The following is a 20,890-nucleotide window of genomic DNA, read 5'->3' on the forward strand; positions in this document are numbered from 1 at the left end:
TATACTCAGGGATAGAGCATCCACAACTTGGGAGGGGATAATATAACACATTCCTTTATACCGGATAGATCTTCTCTGCAGTACCAGGTCCCGATCAAATACCATATTTTGTGGTAGACATTGACAAACAGCATTATATCCAGGGGAATGTAACCAGAGTGAAAAGTGTCTTAGGAGGATTAATGGGAAGAACTAAGGATGTCTAAACCTATAGAAAGAAACACATGGAGCCCACATAACCCACTTGTCAAATATTGGCATATCCATCACCATTGCTTTCAAACACTTGGAGTTTGGAGAACAGGGGCAGGATTTATTCCGTGTGCCTAGAGGGCAGAATTAGGGTCAAAAGATAGAATTAGATGGCGGCATTCTGGTCAAGGTAAAGAAGAACTTTCTAACAATTCCAACTGGATAAGTAGAATCAGCTCTCACAAAAAGCAATGTGCTCCGGGTCATCAAAGACGTGCAGTCAGTGGCTTTGTACTGGACATAGTTTTGTGCTATGAGTTGGATAGACAATCTAGTCACTAATTCTCTGGCAAACTAAGGAAAAATACTCATATTCTTTTGATATTCAGTCAAATCTTATTGTATAACTCTTCTGTTCATTAGTTGTTAATTGCTGGTGGCAAATTGGAACCAATTTAATTATACCCTCAAAGAGCCAGGAAGACTGGCTTGTTTTGCCAGCCTGTAAGAATTTCAGCAACCTGAATTTACAATGTGTCTGTGGCTTACATACCACCACCAAAGTCACCAAAAAGGACGATAACATCAACATAGAAGACATGTAAACTTTCACATGTTCCGTTATCCTCCTTCTGGTTTAGACCAACATTGCTTCTTTTAGTGGTAGCTACTAAGCCAAATGAAGCCAACATTGTGCAGGTAAATATTTAACAATGGTGTCTCGGGGAAAAAAAAAAAAAAGAGGTTCTAATATGTTGTGTTTGTCAAGTTCCATGGTGTAAACAGTCCTCATTATAGCTGATTTCCAGCTACCACTGGGAAGATATATGCACAATACACTTTAGTGGGCTACTTTCGTGAACTGGCTCTAGCACAGCACTGGATGCATTCCATAGTTTAATCAGGAGAATCAGTTCAGTTGACTTCTCCTGAACCAGAGGATCAACATGTATTGCATAGGAAGAATGTAAAGATTTGATGACATATGTTTGATTGTTCCATTAAAACTAAAATACCAGCAATATTTTGAAAGAACATATTCTTAAATATATTGCATTTGCCCAGGGCTGAAGCCTGGTCTCTCAGTCTCCATCACTATGGTTAGGTGTATTTTTTCCGTACTTGTCAAAATAGGTTGTACAGATGACATGACAGGTATTTGGCAAATATCAAAGTTTTTCATTTGGTGTTGGAGCAGGCCTCCGTTTAGGAACACATTCTGGAAACACTGGCACTAACTATGCTCTTGAGCAATCTCTCCAGAGGCTAAGAGAGAAGTTCTGTAGGGATAAATGCAGTTAAAAAAATACCATGACCGGACTTTGACCCATCTAATAAAGAACTATAGTATGATGAAATAGTTAAAGACACATACAAAAATTTGGAAACTAGATTTGAGATAACAGCCTGTGTCAACCATCTCCCACAAACCCCCAATCCTTTATATCTTCTAGAGCATTTGGGGTACTTGCCTAGAGGTTGGTAAATCACAAGACTGTTGAAGGGATATAACGAACAGGGCTGGAGGTGAAGGTGGAGAATTCTGTCACATGGGTGAGTCACTAAGTGAATAAAGCACGACCATAAATGTTAAGATTTCAAGTGAAGAAAATTTAGATATAAATTTTTAAAAGGTTGATCATTAAAGGAAGAGTTACCACCTGGCAACTCTTATTTTATAAAGAAAGAGAGCAAACAACAAAGCATCACTCAAGGAACACATGCATGACTGAAAAATTGGGAAAACTATATAACTCTGGGAAGTAGTTGGAAATGGTACCAGAGTGGAGCCAGACCCTTGATCTCAGAAAGGAGAAAGAGAACAATCAAAGTTGAAAAAACGTTGAGAAGGAGAGCCAGTCAAGGCTGTGAAAGCTAAATTAAATTTCCTAGAACAAGGTAGTAGAATCCAGTAAGATATAACCCAGAGGCAATTGGAATGCCAATGCTCTTTGGAACATGAATGGCTGCCTAATGTATTTTACAGATACATGTGAAATGGGAATAAAGGCTAATGTAATTGTTCAACAATGTGGTGCAGATGATGAAATCTAAGCACTTAATTTGGAAAAGAGTATAGTATTAAGATGACTGCCTTGATTACTGTGAAGAGTATGACATGTTTGAATGGGCTTGACAGGGAAAATGGACTATTCTCTATAATTCAGAAATCTAAAGCCAGTTATTTCTTCTAGGAACAAGCATTTTATTCATTTAGCTTTCTCTATTGATTGTTTTTTGACAATGTTTCAAACACCAACACCACCAACAAAAAAGACACTTGAACCCCCAAGTGAAATTGGACTTGTTCTACACATCTGATTGTATAGATTATTGCCCAATGTATCTAACTCATCATTTGATTAAGAGATGGATTACTCAATAAGAAGCAATGTTATAGTGAGAAACTAAATTTCTATTCTTATTTTGTTTCCAAACTATTTATTGTAAGGGAACATCAAGAAGAGGGTAGTGTATGTTTCTGTTTACTAATCTTTCACTAGGAAGGCCCCATCAGAAGGAGTGACATTGCATAAGTGGGTTCTCTATTTGGAACCTAGAGAAACAGCCTGGGAAGACTTGGAGGCACAGTGGAAAGAGAAACTTCTAGGCTGTTGGTTCTCAAATAAGGAAAAGGGAAACTACTCAGTTCCACGTCCAGTGAGTTTCCTGTGGTGTTGTATCTGGTCTCCATGGGGAGGGCTTTAGAAAGTGTCTTGCCAGACGCTACCTTCTCTCTCCTTACTCAATAGATAGTTCACAGCCACTCACAGAGGACCACCTCCAGTCAAAGACAAAGTGCAGAAGTTTAGAACACTCCTTGCTTTCCTCTTTTGACCCCTCTCTGTGCCAGCGACCCTACTGCTGCCCCAGTCAAAATAATGGAATCAATTTAGCTACATTTATTTTATTCCTTACTCCGGAGATATTAATATTTCAAGACAAATGTTACATGAAAAGTGAAATTTCACGTATCCGAGTGATTATTTTTGGATAGCTAATGTTTTTGGATAGCTGATTTTAGATTTTGGATAGCTAAACCTTAGACAAGTATAGTCAATGATATTTTAAAAATCATAAAAGCTAATATACTAGAGGAATTATAATTAAAACATACAACTGTTTCTTCATTCGGTCTTCTCAGATTTTTTTTAGCAAACTGGTCCACATTGCTATGATCTTTAATTAGGTTCGTGTAATATGTTTCTGAGTTTCTAAATATTTTTAGTACAGCAACGCTAAGATCAGATCACCTTAGAATCCCATTATCTTTTTGCTTGGTATTCATTTGAAAGGAGGAATGATATCCAAATATCTTCTGTTTATATCTTCACCAAAAGGGAAAGTTGCATGTTTTCACTTATCAATGACAAACCAAGCCATGACACCCACTCGAATGACTGCCTCTCCAACTTCCAACACTAAGCACAATAAAAAAAAAAAAAAAAGATGAATCAATAGGAGAATTTTTTTTTTTGCCTCTTCTTTTCTTCTTCAGCTTACGAAAGAAAAAGCATAAAAGTAGCTGAATACAAATTATAGTATCAGAATATATTACTGCCTGATATGGAAGGTTCCTGTAGGTGTGTGACTCTTCCTAACATTCATCACACGTATAATGTACCTCAGAGTTCGCCACAATAAATCTTTTGGTTCTCAGATAGAATTATAGTCTCCCAGCTGTTAAAGACCACTGCACACAGTACCAAACCCCAGAAAGGTATGACTCCCTATAGGTACAGAGATTGTCTTTCCCAATGCCTAGGGGGGATAATCAATTAATTTTAGAATAGGAAGTAACAGGATAATATAACCAGTTTTCTACTGAGTGAGTCAGTGTTTAACATCATTGTGCTTCTTTTTCTCCAGCACACATGGTCTCATAATTTACCTATCCCACTGGGTCTTTGTTAAGATTAAATTGAATAAAGTTTACAGAATGCCTAGCAAATAAAAATCCCTTAATGAATGGCAGCCATTACTATTGTTCTGCCAATATTTGAGTTTGGAGAATGACTTTGTTCTTAGAATAGGGCATAGAGTTGGTTTACAGTGGGTTGGAAAGGCAGAGGGTGGATTTCAGAAGCAAATCTAAGAATTATTATTAAGCTAAGCTATATGCAAAGCAATCATGAAAAACAACAATAATAGTGGATAGCTATCAAAAAAATCTTAGAAGACTTCTGGTGAAATTTGTCAAAAATGCCAACAAAGGAAATATGAGACCTGCTCTAGGCTAGGTCGTGCCTAGCTTAATTTAAGCAACTGCCTTCTTATACAGTTGGGACCAAGGCAGATACATAAATTGCAAGATACATAAAAACAAGGTATTTTAAAACACACGGCACACCTCTGCTGCTTGACTTTATACTGGGAGCTGAAGTAACAGGTAACACAGATGTATTTATTGGTGTTTCAGCTATTTAATAAGAGGCTCTTTATGTTAAGTATCCTGGATTACCTAAAAAACATTTCCTTTTTCATTAGATAATGACGGGAGAGTGGGAGAGCATTTCCTATATATTGAGAGGCTGATGGATCAGTACATATTTAAAGATTGTCTCTGGTTGATGAAAGACATTTTCTGAGCTATGTTTCTCTCCACTTAATCTCTAATGTGGCCTGGACACCTCCTTGACATCTCTTTAGTAAGTCAAAACCTCCCCAACATCAGTTATGTCCAAAAATAATCTCATTATCTATCCCTTCCCTTCCAATCCTAGTTCTAACCTGCTCCTCTTCCTGGATCCCTTGCCGTATCCTCCTCATAGAGAAAAGTACTATTACCCACAAACTGTTCAGTTTTGTAAGCCAGAAGTTTAGGAGTCGTTCTTGACCATACCCCTCCTTTCCTTTCAAATCCAGCTCGTCATCAGGAACTGTTAATTTTACTTCCTAACCTCCTCCCTCTGTCTATTTCTCTTCATCTCCCCTACCATCGGTCTATCTAACTTCCCATCATCTCTCTCCTGGACTACTGTGATAGCTTCTTAACTGGTCTAACCTTGCATGCTCCCCCACCAGCATGGCAGCCCTTACCCCAAAACTATTCTCGCATCATAGCACGAACCCGATCATATTATTCTACCACCTCGACCCCATGCTCAAAATTCTTGGATGACTTTTGACTTAGGAAGAAGAGAAAAGAAAAAATGCCTTAACATGATTTACAAAGCCCCGTCCTTCCTCCTTCATGTATAATCTACTTCATGAGTAACCTATTCTTTTTGTCTCTGCTCCAGCTACACTAGCCCTTGTGTGCTCACTGTGCTTCCTCCAGCACAAGGCAGTTATGGCTCTTCCTGCTGCCTGAACTCACTCTTGCCAACCCTTTGGCCTAGTTATCTGTTCAGATTTCAGTTCAGTCGTCACTTCCTTAAGGAAACCTGCCTTGATGGACTATACCAATTCCCTGTTTCATACTTTCATAGCCCCTTGCAACTCTCCTTTTATAGCACTTAATGAACCTATGATTTGATTTTGTCTACATGATTGATATTTTTCTTTCCTATTACTAATTAAGTTCCAGGAGAGAAGGGACCACATCTGTTTTTGATACCAGTTGGTGCAGTCCAAGCATAGGGTCTATGACCTGGTGGTACTCCATAACAAATATTTATTGAATGAATAAATAAATGATGTCAGGTAAGATTTCCACATTGCTTTCAGGGAAGACACTTTACTGTTTTTGCTTAAAAGAAAAAAAAAAAGACTTAGCCAGGCCATCTGTTGTGTAAAATGTCCAGTATGGTCTATGAATACAAATATGAAAATGGTTAATTCAACCAAATCAAGGTAAGGATATGAGGTTTTGCAAAAAGTGAGTTCCTAATGCTTTTTTACCTTTAGTTTTAAAGAGTTCAGCTTTTCCTCCCTGAGGTGTTCTCTCAACATCTCCCGGTGGAGCCTCTCTTGTTCTCTTGCAAATTCACCAAGAGTGTACTGGCGCACGCTGTTATGGCGGCTGGACATGCCCAAGGTGCTGCCCCCTTGACTGGGCACGCTCGTGAAGCCTTGCCTCCTGGTGAAGTAGTACACGGTGACACAACTAAAATGCACATTCTTTGTCCTTAGTCGTTTCTCTCTTTTGAGGATGGAGGAAGCTGAAAGAGAAAGGAACAATTCAGTGAACACCCAGGGCAGTGGTTTTCAGATGAGGTGAAGAATTAGAAAGTGTTATTTGATGATATCAAATCTACAGTCACCTCTTTTTGGCTAGGAGACACTAAAAATATTATATCTGAGAGCTGGCGCAGATTTCTATTTCCTTTCTTAAGTTTTCTTCTAGCTGTAGTGGAGTAGACTTTTAAGTCCTCCATAATGGCAGTCTAAGCATACTTTCAGGAAAGTTGCCAGTAGTCTCTGAGTCAGTGGCAGAATTTAATTTTATTTCCCCTAACATCTTAAGTTTTGGTTTTATGGTTTTCACATGAGTTGCATCATACTCTAATCAGAAAAGACACACTACAAACTCTTATATTCTGGATCTTATTTTGATATTGAGGGCACTTGGCATAGAAAAATGTCTATTTACGAATTTTAGAAAATTTGAAAAAGCAATAAAAAGTCACAAAAAAGGCTCAGTGGCACTATTTAGACATTTTTACAACCTAAATCTAACAAAGCTTTCATCTGATAAGAACCACACTTAAATAGCATTACAGACAGTGGGATTTTAATACAAGTATACACTGAGACAGTTGAAGATGGTCATGAAATACATCAGAACCTTTATTAGTTACAGGGACACCAAAATGCATTGAACATCATGGAAGTTTGAGATACACACTGTAGTTGAGGAAAAGAGAACCACACATTATAAACATGACCTTTCTGGAGTTGGAAGACGTGCTAGACATCATCTAACCCAGTCCTTCTATTTTATAAAGTAGCCCAGACTTGCAGAATTTGAGTGAGTTTTTTCAGTGCAGGTAGTGGCAAAGCTAAACTTAAAACTTAAGTGCCTCCAATCCCGTGCCATATTATATGACGCTTCTCCATTGGAGAAGGAAAAGTACACTGAATTGAGAAGAAAAATATAGAATCATGCTCTTATGGGTCATTTCCCCACCAGCGCCACCAGTATGTTGAAGTTCTAACCCTAAAGACCCCAGGTTGTAACCTTATTAGGGAACGAGGTCTTTATACAGATGACCGGTTGAGATGAGGTCACTGGGGTGGGTGCTAATCCAGTACAACTGGTGTCCATATAAAAAGGGAAAATTTAAACACACACGCACAGGGGGATGATGTAAAGAGACAAAGGGAGAAGTCCATGTGAAGATGGATACAGAGATTGGGAGTGTGCTGCAGAAAGCTAAGTGATGCCTAGGACTACCAGAAGCTGGAAATGCAAGGAAAGCTACAGCTTTCCTTGTTCTGGAAAGGTGTTCTGCTAACACCTTGATTTCAATCTAGTCTCCAGAACTGTGGGACAGAAATATCTGTCGTGCTAAGCCACTGAGTTAGTGGTACTTTGTTTCTAAACTGATATGCATGTTCAAGTAGAAAAATAGAAACAATAAATCGAGCAAAAATCCTTGGATAGCAACAAGTAATACAAGCTGACATTTATGGAGGGCTTCCCAAGTGCTATACTGTGCAAAGAATTTTACATGAATGATCTCATTTTATCCTTACATCTCCTTGGGTTGGTATTACCCATGTCTCCATTTGAGGAAACCAAGTCACTAAAGGTTAAATAACATTGTCAAAGTCATGTAACCAGTAGTGAAGCTGGGATTCATTATTCCAGGGTCCAGGCTCTTAACCACCATATCACAGAGAGAGCTGAAGCCACCCTAAGGGAGTTGAACAAGGCTGAGACTTGGTGTCATACTACTTCTGGTAGATGTCAGCTGCCGCTGCCTTCAAAGAGGATTTTGATTTAGAAGGCTGTATAAGCAATGAGAGAAAACGGACTACAGTATCACTTTCTTCCAAAGGGGTTCAATTCCTTCGTCTCATATCCGCCCCCCCCACCTCACAAAGTATTCCAACGAAATACGGGGAGGCTGTTATGACTCATCTCATTTCATGAACTGGTTTATTTAATAACTATAAACTAAGGGCCCACTATGTGCCAGGCACGTTCCAGATGATTGGATATATTGGTGAAAAAACCATATGGTGAGTCCTGCCCACATGGAGCTTTCATTTCCAGGGATGAGAAACTCAGACAGAATGAACAGACTCAGAAGTTTAGAGAGTTAAGAGAAATATGACATTTGGGCAAGAATTTCATTTTCCCAACTTCTTCTCTTCTCTACTGTTTTACTTCTCCAGAGGAGATTGCCAGAAAGCAAAGGCTTTCAAACATGTACACAATTTCCCCATTTTATTTATGTATATGTTCACGGCACATACTTGTACTCCTGGCAGCAGAGACAATTTTCAACTTTGATTTAAAAACTCTGATCTGCTTCATAATGGTATATTTAAATCATCTCAAAACAGGGAAGAATTTGTCAAAATGTAAAAGATTACCGTCAAAAGAAAAATGCAACAACCTGCCTAGTAATCTGCCACCCTATCTGACAGCCTCATCCGTCACCACCTTACAGCAGGCGAGAGCCTCTGGGTTTGGGGGTGATAACCTTCAACTTTTTGCACTCTTGATATCATAGAATTATGCCCTTAAGACATTACCTTTCAAGGCCATGACTTACCAGATTAAAAAAAAAAAAGATTTTAATGAACTCATTTAAAATAATCAGTATAAACATCTCTCATGATTTTATTACTTATTTTTTAGACAATTCATGGTAGTCTAGACAAATTTTTCTTTTTAATATCTATTTAGATTTGTACCTGTAATTTTAGATTATAAGAATTCTTCAATCTTCTGGATGAATCTATTGTGATATGAATCTACCACTTCCTAAAAAGCCAGATTACCTTTTCCCAAAAAGACAGAGTTTAGAGACAATTTTCCAAAGCTTTGAGGATAACGATAGTGGCAGACTGTCGAGTCCCTTCCCCCGGGCTCTTGGCATTGCTAATATGGTCAAAGTGTGTTAGGATTGGATTGGTGTCAGTTCCTATCCACGAGGGTTTATAATTCAAACGTGTGCTGATCCTTGTCCTAGAATTTGCATATTATAAATAGCACTGTAAAAACAATGACCGAAATGCCTATGGAATATATTTAAAAGGAAAGCTTTGAAATACTATAAGATCAGCCTTGTGGGAGATACTTTAAATGTGGCTTTCCTGAATATAGGAGCCACCCACGTCTCTCTTCTGATGATTGAATTGGAGCACTAGAATGGGCCTTTATGGGCTATCTCCTGCCTCCAGGCCCCAATTTGACTAACATCACAAAATGAAGTCATAAAAAAGAGTCTGTGTTCTTCAAGCCTGGGAAAAACAGGCCAAATTCACTCAGCACATCTGCCTTAGGGAATCTGAAACCTCCCTCATATGCCTACCTAGTAATTTGTGCCATTTGCAGAGGGATTGAACTCTACTTTGTGTCTCTACAGAGTTCAAAATTCACTTTACCACTGTGACGTCAAGAGCAAGTAGAAAAAGGGTGAAGGTGTCTTTCACTACTTCTTTGAAAAATAATTAGTCTGTTTTCATACATGATACTAAGTTTGTTGTGTCTTTCATCCCAATTTCTTTTATCCCATTCACAGTCACCACCCTGAAATGGAAGTGTCTAAACGCAACAGTACTATGTATACTGCCCAGGACACAGCTCCTGAGAACACCATTATGGTCCCCATCAGGGCATACTGGTGTTACTATAAAATGATCACATATTATGGAGATAATATTGATCTTGGTCAACTAAAGGAATAAAGAGCACAGAGTTACTGATGTTAGTTATCTGAAGAATATAGCCTTCCTAAAATACTGCTTTAGAAGTGAATGGAGAAGAGAACTGAGCAATTGCCTAATTCACAATGCCAGGACAAGAATGTAAGTGACAAAATAAAATAATCTGTGCCATAAATTATATAAAGAGTTTGTGAACAGAGTGGATTTGAAATGGAAGCCAAAACTACAAGTTGGACACGTGTTTGCAAGACCATCCAGGGAAGCCAATGCTTTGATGAGACAAATATTCTGAATATTCTGACCCCATAGAAGAGATGAATAGATCAAGGTATCATTGTTGAATCAAATTAAGCTCTAAGAAAATTCATCTGACTTTGCTCCACTTCCACACTCATAAACCAACCTGTTCGTACAAATTGGAACACACCTTCAGATCAACAAGACTACCCAGTTGACTCATTAATTTTATCTCTTGCTGAAAATAATCAAATTTGTTTCAGATGTGCAAGTCAGTCATTTCTGAATGTGGGTAGTATGTGTCGTTCCATCTGAGATTGCCTTCTCTGCATTCAAGAGACCATCCTGTGTCTGGGCCTGTATGATTGAAGACAACATCTTAGACCATTGATCCCACTGTAGTGCAGTACTCTGGAGCTAATAATGCTTGAGCAGCAAGCCAGTGACCCTCTCAAAGCACTTGTTCTTTTTAGTGCCAACAACCATCAGCAAAGCACTGGCATAGCCTGAAAGGCAGAAAGCAGTAAACTGAGCTATGTGTTTTGGCACTAAATTTGGTACACAGAGGTTGAGAGTTAGTGGTCCAGTCTGATGTTGAACAAGGGGCAAATTACGGAAAATATTAATTCTACCATGTGGGTCTAAAGTCAATAATATATTTCTCTCTCCTATGCACTATGCTTAAAAGGAAAATGCCAGATGACTGGTAAGTCTATATTTTGAGTTTATTTTTCATTTATTTGGGGGAAATTTAGTCTAAGCAAAATGAGATTACTGAAATTGACTTGTTTATCTGGTAAATCCTGGGCAATAAAAACTCTTGATTTTTAAAACATACACACCACATTAATCAGGGGTTCTGCAAGTGTGCATGCTGCTTCTTACCTTTTGAAGAACAAATCAAGATCAAATCAGTTATGAAGTCATGAAGCTTAGCTTACAAACAGAAAATCCAGTTTCACCAGAAAATATTTTGTATAAAAATTAGCCTCATAGCTCAGATACTACATCAATTTCCAATGGTTAAAATTATTAAGATTAAAACAAAATATGTCCCTAATCTTTACAAGTGACTTCTGCAAACGGCCTGTGATCATATTCTCATATTCTCTCCAGCTTGACATGAGTGTCCAGGTTGACCCCTCTTGATTAGGTGTCAACCACATGGTCTCAAATCCTAACCACAAGAGTGAAAATGGATTCAGCAACCAAGAAATACAGGAGTAGTTTCTTTGAAAATGAAGCCTAGTTTGCTATTAAAAGCAATCCTTCCTTGTTCTAATTCTCCCCTTTTATTCTTTTAAGTTACATCCTCAAGTTTCCTGAACATACTTGCCCCAGTTGCGTCTTTCATTATTTTGCTCAAGTAAGGTATTTAGGGCAGTCGTAAATCATCCAAGCGGGAGAAACTCCACAAGATTGATATAATAAGGTAATATCTTGGGGCATGAGTGAATGAGAGGCAAGACAAAAGTAAAGACTAATTGGGGATATTTTCTTACCAACCACAAATAAAATCCAAATTACCTTAAGTATGGAATGTAAAGCGATTTATTATCTATGGCTAAATCAATGTTACATTATTGTGTACTCAGTATGTTATTTTATACTCAGTTATGAAGGGTATAAAATGCATACACACAGTCACAAACAAAAGAAAGAGAATCTCCCAAACAACCGGACAGGCAATAATTGGGTCTACCCAATATTTTACAATCGAAGTGCTTTGCATTTCCAAAAAAGTAATCAGAACTGAGACGAATCGACAAATGTAAGAAAATGTCAGAATCCTCCAAATGGACGACAAATCAGGGTTTCCCCCCCCTTGTTTTATTGCCCTTTTACTCTGAAATAGCATTCAAAAACAAAAATCAAGGAAAAATAGCTCCCACTTACAAGGATGCTCGTGATGTCAAATCCAAGTTTGTATTTGGCTCCCTACAGTGTGAATGATAGCTCCAAATGCTTTTAAAATTGTAGCACATCTCTCTCCCGAGGCTCTAAATGTCACTCTTCTCCATCTCAAACCAACCAAATAACTCGTGTGCTGGTAAAGGGGCAAACAGACTTGCACCATATAAAATATGATGAACATATATAAGAACCAGTCATCATTCCGATTTCAGTCCTTCTGTAGAGGAGGAATAGTTTTATAATTCTTAGGCAAGATTAGGTTGTTTAATCATTTAGCTACATATATTTTCCATTCTAATATTAAGCTGAAAATATTCACAAAGGATTGCCCTCAAGATTCATCATGTCTTTTGTGAATTGCAGCTTCTAAGTGAAAAAATTCAAGATGACACTCTTTTGTTTAAGTCACCAGTTTGCAAAACAAAACAAAACAAAACAAAAACCTCATCTAAGACTGTGTGCAGTAAGTATTCTATCAAGATACATCCAAATACTGCACATGCAATTAAACAAAAAAAAAATCAGCAAAAATAGAAATAATATAAAAAGATGACCCTTGAGGCTGGATGACTAAAGCTTTGTTTTGGATCATGAACATGCACATCACGTCGCCATCCATTCAGTCTGTCGGCTATATCCACACAAGCAAGCGAGAGAAATGCACAGAGGGGATGAGCTCTCTCCTGAGCCTCTCCAGACAGTTCCAGCCCAAGCTCCTCAGACGCCGTAAGCTGGATTCGACATTTAGGGGTGCTTTAATAGCATAATCATCTATTTGCAATTCTCAAATTAGGAAAAAAAAATAAGATTTTTTTCTTATTTTTTCAAAATTTTTTTTTGGTTTTTCAAAATCACCCAAGATCTTGATGTGAATTCAGAAAGCTGCATACAAAAATTAAGTCTAAGTATAAATTTTGACCCCCCAGCTTTGATGTCATAAGTAATTAAAATGATTAACTCACAAAGAATGATCATTTTTCTTAACTAGCTATTTTTCGTGCACCCATTTCTATTTTATTAAAGATGTCCCCTGTACTTTCCCACAATTCTTGGGAATAAAAAAAAAAGGGGGGGGGGAAGGAATCATTTGTTCTCATATGTACTGGGATAGAAGGAATAAATACTGAATTTTAAAGTTATAAAATTGAAATTGAAAATTGAAAGGTCAAAAATTTTAAAAAGAAGTCATGCTCTCTTTTATGTAGAAAATCTTAATATATAATTGACTTAACATTGACCCTCGTCCCCTTTGCATTAATTTGACGTTCTACTGCAAATGTGCTATGACCACAGAGTGCTCTAGCCATCACCAGAAAATGTGACTGATATTGGGGATGGTGAATTGCCAAACTAAAACAAATTTAGATCAAACGACAGATGAAATAATACCACTAACTGAATGATCTACTGATTTTCATTCTAATTTTCCTTTTTTATCAATTCACCCATAAATATACAGTGACTAGTATCATGAATTTTGTTGTTTGATGTGCAGTCTTCCTTCTGGTTCCATTTTGTCTTTATGTAAGACATCACTTAAATAAAAATTTATATGTTCAATTCTTTGTGTAAAATATTTGAAACACAATGTAATAGGATACAGTTTTGCTAAATCTAGGCCCTGTGTTCGGCTCCCTTTTGCCCAGAGCAGACTGGAAAAGGGGACGTTTTCTCCCCTGGTCCACATACTCATGTAGCCATCTGACATTGTTACCGGTAAGAGCTGTTTTTATAGAATTTTGACCAGATGAATTCTTTTCTCTTTTCACACTATATACATTTCTTTAGATAATATTAACATTTTTCGAGGAAACTTGAAGATCTCTACAGAGTCAGTGTTAGCATTTACACGTCGAACATATGGAACATACATTGTTGTGCAGGTATTTATTTGTCTTCACATTTTTAAAGGATATTTCTTGATTGTAAGCATGTCGTATTACTAATAAATTAGAGAAAACATCATCCTGTCCTGGGACGTGGAAAATAATGAATTGTTAAGTAATGTAATCAATTAAAAAAAATCTGAATTCTAATAATTGCTAAGATCCATTGTACAGATTACATCCACGAGCATCTGCATTTCTCAGTTCCTCCATTAATATCTTCAGAATTATGTTTATCTACCTCCTAGGAATATTACCAGGAATAATTACCTTTGTAAAAAGCCTTAAGAATCACAGACGGAAAACATTACATATGCGAAGTACTATCTTGGTGATGCCGTTAAACCAAATAAAAAGAGTATTTCTTTATTATCAGTGAGCAAATAAGGACCACCCTACTTCCCAGCTTGTTTCCTTAATTTCTAATATGTGCAATTAAACCCTAAAACTTCATGCTTAAGAAACACATTTCACTACTACTAAAGTGACAGCCATTCTCAAAATATATAAACTTATACTTTCATTTTATTAAAATCTCAACATGGATACCATCTTAAGACCATATTCTTTCTTATTGGGGAAAAAGGTAGTCGTTACTGCACATAAATAATCGTAGCTCTGGCTGCAGTCCAAGATGTAAGCACTTTCCTCTGCTGTCTCAGCAATTCTCCTGATGTCAAAGACACATTAAAATAAATGGGAACCATATGGCTCCGCAGCAGAATACCCGTACTCTTACAACCGAGAGGGCAATGCAATTCATTACCACCATCGGAGAAATATTTGGGGGACATGGAATATCACAATGCAAAATAAAGCTGCATGACGCAGGCCATTTGATTTAAAATTTGCACACAATGACAGAGGAGACATTTGCTGTTCTTCGGCTCTAGTAACCTGTTCGCTGCATTTTACATTTTCTTAATACCACCGTGAGCCTCTCCTGTTAGAAGAATTAAACAGCACTTTCCACCTGCTCAATGACTTTCCCACACGGTATCTCATCTGGTCTAACAATACAGCCCCATCAAGCCTAATATATCATGATAATCCAGGTCAGCACATTACCTAACAATAACGAAAACAAAACAAAATCAAACCTCCAAAAACAAGAGCAACAAAACTTTTCTAAGATCCAGTCATTCAGGAGAGCAACACTGAGTCAAAGATTATACACTGAACTTCGACCTTTGCCAGGAAGGATGAAATCTGGAAGCATCTTTTTTTTTAATATGTTAGATAAAAAAGTCTGTACTATATTTATCCCAAATAGAAATCCAAATCATTGAGAAACATAAAAGGAAGAAATTCATCAATGCTATATTACTGGCTCCCTATGTCAGAAATCTAAGTTTAAAAAAGAGACGCAGGGTTGCGAAATTGGGATGAAAGATGAGGTTGGGAATGCAGGCGGGGGGCGGGCAGCTGGGGTTACCGAGGTGCTGTCTGTTTCCTGGTTGTCAATGAGTGATTTGGGAGGATTGTAAACATCAAAAACAAAAGAGAAATTTTAACTACGATTTTTTTTCTACAAATGTACATATTTTTTGATTGAGCATATACTTCAGGTTTTTAATATTGCCCTTGTTGTCTGTTTTAATATTTTTTAAAACTATGAATTGCTTCGGCACAATTTCTGGCATAGAATTATCACCCAATATCTACTAGAAAAACAAAATTAAGACTCATCTCCAATGTCAACTCCAGAAAGCCTTTCACAGACCCCCCCTAAGAATGAGGTGAGTGCTCTTTCTACACATTTCCAGATCATCCCTGCTTTGGTACTGATAATATGAGTGTGTGTTTCTATTCTACTACCAGCTTTGGATGTAGGGTAGAAGGCCGTATCTCACTCCCTGGGGAACTCTCAGCATACAACACGCCAACACACCGCTGGGCACCTAGGACTTCCTTGATTAGTGTTTGTTTAACTAAATTAGATGAATGAATAACTGAACTCTGGGTTAAGCACATATTTACATTTCCTAAATATGTTTTCCTTAATTTTAAATGGTAAAGTGACATTTAACAGCTTTCCCCTGGAGCTCCAGGGTCAACATGTTTTCCTTCCTTCCTTACTTTTAGTCACTTTATTTTCCCGGGGTACTTTTCAGTACAAAAATGTGTTTTGGAGAGAGGATACTTTGCCCTCATGGCTTGAGGGTACACATAACTTTTGTATTAGAAGCCATTTGAAATACACTATATTTTACATATCAGAAGATCTAACATAACAAACCAACTCTGGCATCATAATAAACCTCTAAACAATCCATCAATAATGAGCTTGTAAATCCAACTCTAAAAAGCAAGTGGTTGGTAGGGGAAAGAGTTACCTGAGTATTATAAAATGATTTTGAAAGAGAAATCCTGATGATAAAATATCACTAATTACTATTGACCTCCAGCAAAAACATGACTGAACGTCCTGCCTTTAGCAGTCCCTTAGTGATAGATCTACAAAATGATTCTCTCTTAGTATTTAAATTATCATCTTTGCCTCAGAGCAGTGACCGTCCTGTAAAAATAAAATCATATTGCTCAAGATTTATTAATTTCCTATGAAGTTTTATAATATATAGTCATGTTGTAAGACAGATAATTTTTCTCTTTTTGGTGGGAGTGGCGAGACATAAGTAAAAGGCCCAGATGACTTCTTGAGACAAGGAGCAGAAATAAGCAAGGAGAATTCTAAACTTTTATTAAAATGTAAAAGCAAGACAGAACCGAAACAATATGGGCTAGAATAGAAGCAGAATGAGGGCAGAAATCTGTCATGTGTGGGACTGATTTTACCCTAAAGCTAAAAAGTTATCTTGTTTCATGGATGGGGGCAAAAGACACGAGACTTCTGGGTCCAAAAGAAACTTTCCCATTCGTAGCACAGCAAACAGCACGAGCATCATGTTTCTCTTGGTATTCCTTATCCCCCAAATTGTCCACAGAGGCAATGTGGAGGGACCAGAGAAATGCTACACATAGTAGGTCTGCACTGTACCAAAGGCCTAACAAGCTTGAGAACCCACTGGTTTTTAGCTGCAATTAGCAATCCTATTCTTTGTCCCAGGAGGAGACATAACCTCATCCCTCAAGGTTGCTTCCTACAAACCCAACACTGAGAAATGGCCCTGGGGAAGGGGGGTAAGGGCAGTGCATTCTTGACATCCTCAGAAAGACACATAGGAACACAAAACCCTATGGAGGAGTGTTTCCCAACAGAATTTTTATTTGTTTAATTTGTTTAATTTTATTTGTTCATTCATATATCCCAAGCACTTGGAACAGGGTCTGGCATACAGTAGATATTCAGTACATAGCTGTTTAATGAATGAGTGGGATTTATTGGTAGGCTTCTACTCTTATTAAACACTGTAATTCTTGTGAAATGATCATTTCACAGGCATGTATCTTGTAACTACCACTTATTATGCAAAAGCAATATTCATAACACACGAAGAAACAATCTTTCCTGCAAAGTGTCTATGAACTAAAGAGTTTTTTGAGGAATGCTTAGTGAGGTATTTTATTCCTAGGAAGTAGAGCATTTTTTCCCTAGGTCTCTTCATAGCTTGCCAAAGGAAAGAATCAGTCCAAAGATCTTTAGAACAATTTTGGCAGCTCCCAGGAGTGGTATCAGCTACAGCATTACTATCACATCTATGTGGCCTGTAGGGATATACATATATATATATATATATACACACACACACACACAGGATATATATATATATTCATTCTTAGGTATCTCTGGTATCTCCTGCATGCATAGCAATCACAAAGGTTCCATGTTTGATGTTTGCCCTTTTCTATGCTACTCTTATGACATGTGGGTTATTTGTTACAGTAAATATATTTTGTTTTTCCAAAGCCAAATGTAATTTCAGGTCTGGACTGTATAAGGAAGGAGGGAAAGAATAAAGAGGTTTCTTTTCCTTCTACCTTTTAAGAGTTTCTATTTCTTGGGATGGAAATAAAAACTGAGCAGAGTAATAAGTATACTGTATTTTATAAAAGCAGGATTCGACCTCTTCTACTTTTAAAGAGCATCACTTCTCAAGAACTTCTGTTTGGTCACCTGGAGCAAATTCAAATTCCAAAATCTGGGTCTCAGCATTCTCCAGTGACCAGTTCCTCTGACTTTGTTCTCACATACATAAGGTCTTCAGTGTCTCTGAGTCCAATTTTTAAGTGACTTACACCGGCAAAGTATTCATCATTGACCTTGCCAGCGACCATGGCACTCACCAAAGGGGCTCTTGGAGTTTTGAGTTAGAGAAGGAAAAAGTGAGACTCAGAATCCATTTAAGGCCGACCCTGCCTTGGCCCCCAAGACCTCTGGCCTTTGGTGAAGGATTCAGTAAAGATAACAGGGGATGTTTTTTGAGTGTGTGAATAATCTTGGGAGAGTTGAGGGACTACTATTATTCCCAGATGGTAATGGATATAATTACTTTCCTTTAACAGCTACCCCTTTTTCTTTAGCAAGTCTTGGAATTGAGAAAGACTGGAGGAGGCCAGAGGTAGCTTTGAACAAAGAATTCTTGGGGGAAGGAGGGGCAACAATCCAGGGGTGCCCCAGGGCAGCTTGGGCGTACTGGGGAAAGATAAAAGAGGACTTGGTGAACCTGTGGTCTAGTTTAAAATTGCATGAAATCCATTACTACAGCAATATAATTTCCATAATTTATACATAAAATAAGGATATTGGTATATGTACCAAGTGCGCTGACAGAGGTGTGTGACCACAAAAATTTGGAAAACTACTAGTACACAAGACACTAAATTGTCTAAAAGACAAACTTGGATACTTTGAAGGTATTGCATCTACCCATGAAATTTTTTTTTTTAAGATTTTATTTATTTATTTGACAGAGAGATAGAGAGAGAGCACAAGTAGGCAAAGTGGCAGGCAGAGGGAGAGGGAGAAGCAGGCTCTCCGCTGAGCAGGGAGCCAGATGTGGGGCTCGATCCCAGGACCCTGGGATCATGACCTGAGCCGAAGGCAGACGCTTAACGACTGAGCCACCCAGGCACCCCTATCCGTGAAATTTTATTTGTATGTTTACCATGTGCCAAAGATCTTTCTCGTTGCTTTATAGGTATTAATTCATTGAATCCCCAAATCAATGCAATTATGGTTTGAATGGGTAGAACTGTACCAATTTTATAAGTGAAGGTGAGGTCCAGAGAGGTGAAGCAATTGACCAAAACTTCACAGCTGGTAGCAGAGCAGGCTGATTTGAATGCAAACACTGTCAGTCCATAGCTCAAGCTGTTAATCTTGACAATACCTCCCTTTCTTAGTTCTAGAATGGACTAATACTCTTTCTTATATTCCTTGAACACCTGCTCCCAGGACCCACAAAATCCAGAATTATGGCAATGATAATCTAACTGCGTTATTAAGAGAACAGAAAGCAAGAGAGCAAGTTGCCTGGCCCTTAGAAGCAGTTAGAAGCAGATTAGTAGTAAACTGCCGCAAACCTCTGTTGTTTTATTACCAGACCGCTAGTGGCCTGGAGACATCAATCCTAAACACACAGGCTTTGGAATCAGACACACCAGTAGGTTCATTGCCACCTTGGGTCAGTTGCTTAACCCCTGTTTCCTCGTCTGGAATCTCCTAGGGCTATCGTGAAAAAGTAGAGGTTATAAACATGAACTCTGCAGCCAAAGCACTTAGCTCAAATCCTGGGTCTGCCATTTACTTGCTGTGTGACCTTGGGCAAGTTACCTATTCTTTCTCCGCCTCCTGTTATAAAACAGTTTTAATGATAATACCTACTGCATAGTGTTGTTACAAGGATTATAAATTAATACTTATAAAGTGTTAAATAATGCTTAGTGCATAGTGCTATATAAGTGTTTGTTAAATGAAAATAAAGAAATCAATAAATCATTCATGTATTTTGGATTCACATAAATCATTTATAGAAAGCAGTAGAGTGTCCGGAATAGAATGATCAATATGTGTAAACTATTTATTGGCAGGGACTGGTCCCACATGCCTAGGGCTTTACAGTTAAAATGTTTTATTCTGTATTTTAAATGTGCAACATTCTGTGCTTTAAAAACTTTTTTAGGGAGGCTTTTGCATTCATTTTGGTACATTTTGGCATTGAGTATCTGACAGATAGGTCTGACAGATAATTGAGATGTGTGTGTACTGCAAATATATACTGCAATACATATACTGCATATATATATATATATATATATATATATATATGGAATTTTGCAAAATCCTAGCGTTGTAACTGTGAAAAAGGGATAAAATATACCCTTAAGAGACTTTTAGTCTAAGGAGGATATGTTAATATTGATTTTGTGGAGAAGAAAATGGAGGCTCCGAGTGGCTCTCACCAAGGTCACAAGCTGGGAAATGAGGTTCACATTCGTCTCTGTCTGCCTTCACGTGGGATCCCTTTGCATTGCCCCATGGGCTGTTTCTCCCCAGGTGTCAGCATATTGACTTTGCCAGCCTCAGTTTTGCACTTTCCTTGCTGTGGGTATGGCAATTCCTGCCTATGTTTCAAAATTATAGGACTTAAAGGACACCTATTTTTACTCATTCCCTTTAAAATGAATTGATTTGCATGCATCTATCCATTCATTCATTTCTTTACTCACCCATAGTTCTCACCATTCACCTGTGGCCAGATTGCTAAGATAGGAAGATAGAGTCAATCCTCATTATTCCCAGATTCTGTGTTTGTAAATTTGCCTACTCGCTAAAACTTATTTGTAACCCCCAAATCAATATTCGCAGCGCTTTCATGGTCATTCATGGACAGGCCCAGAGCGGTGAAAAATTGAACTAGCCTCACAATCCCAGCTGAGGCAGAACAAGGTGACGGCCCTCCTTCTTGTTTTAG

The 20,890-nt window shown here is 37.9% G+C and overlaps 1 protein-coding gene across 1 annotated transcript in view; it reads right to left on the reverse strand.

The window, feature by feature from the left end:
* Nucleotides 1-20,890, reverse strand: part of CSRNP3 (cysteine and serine rich nuclear protein 3) — an 88,165-nt gene that overhangs the window by 15,443 nt on the left and 51,832 nt on the right. The window contains 1 exon segment of the mRNA XM_073904922.1: nucleotides 6,037-6,296. Within this exon segment, the coding sequence (XP_073761023.1) occupies nucleotides 6,037-6,296 (260 nt within the window).

Source organism: Callorhinus ursinus, unplaced genomic scaffold (genome assembly GCF_003265705.2).
Source record: "Callorhinus ursinus isolate GAN/ISIS: 27379988/994484 unplaced genomic scaffold, GSC_fseal_2.0 scaffold2, whole genome shotgun sequence".
Taxonomy (NCBI): Eukaryota; Metazoa; Chordata; class Mammalia; order Carnivora; family Otariidae; genus Callorhinus; species Callorhinus ursinus.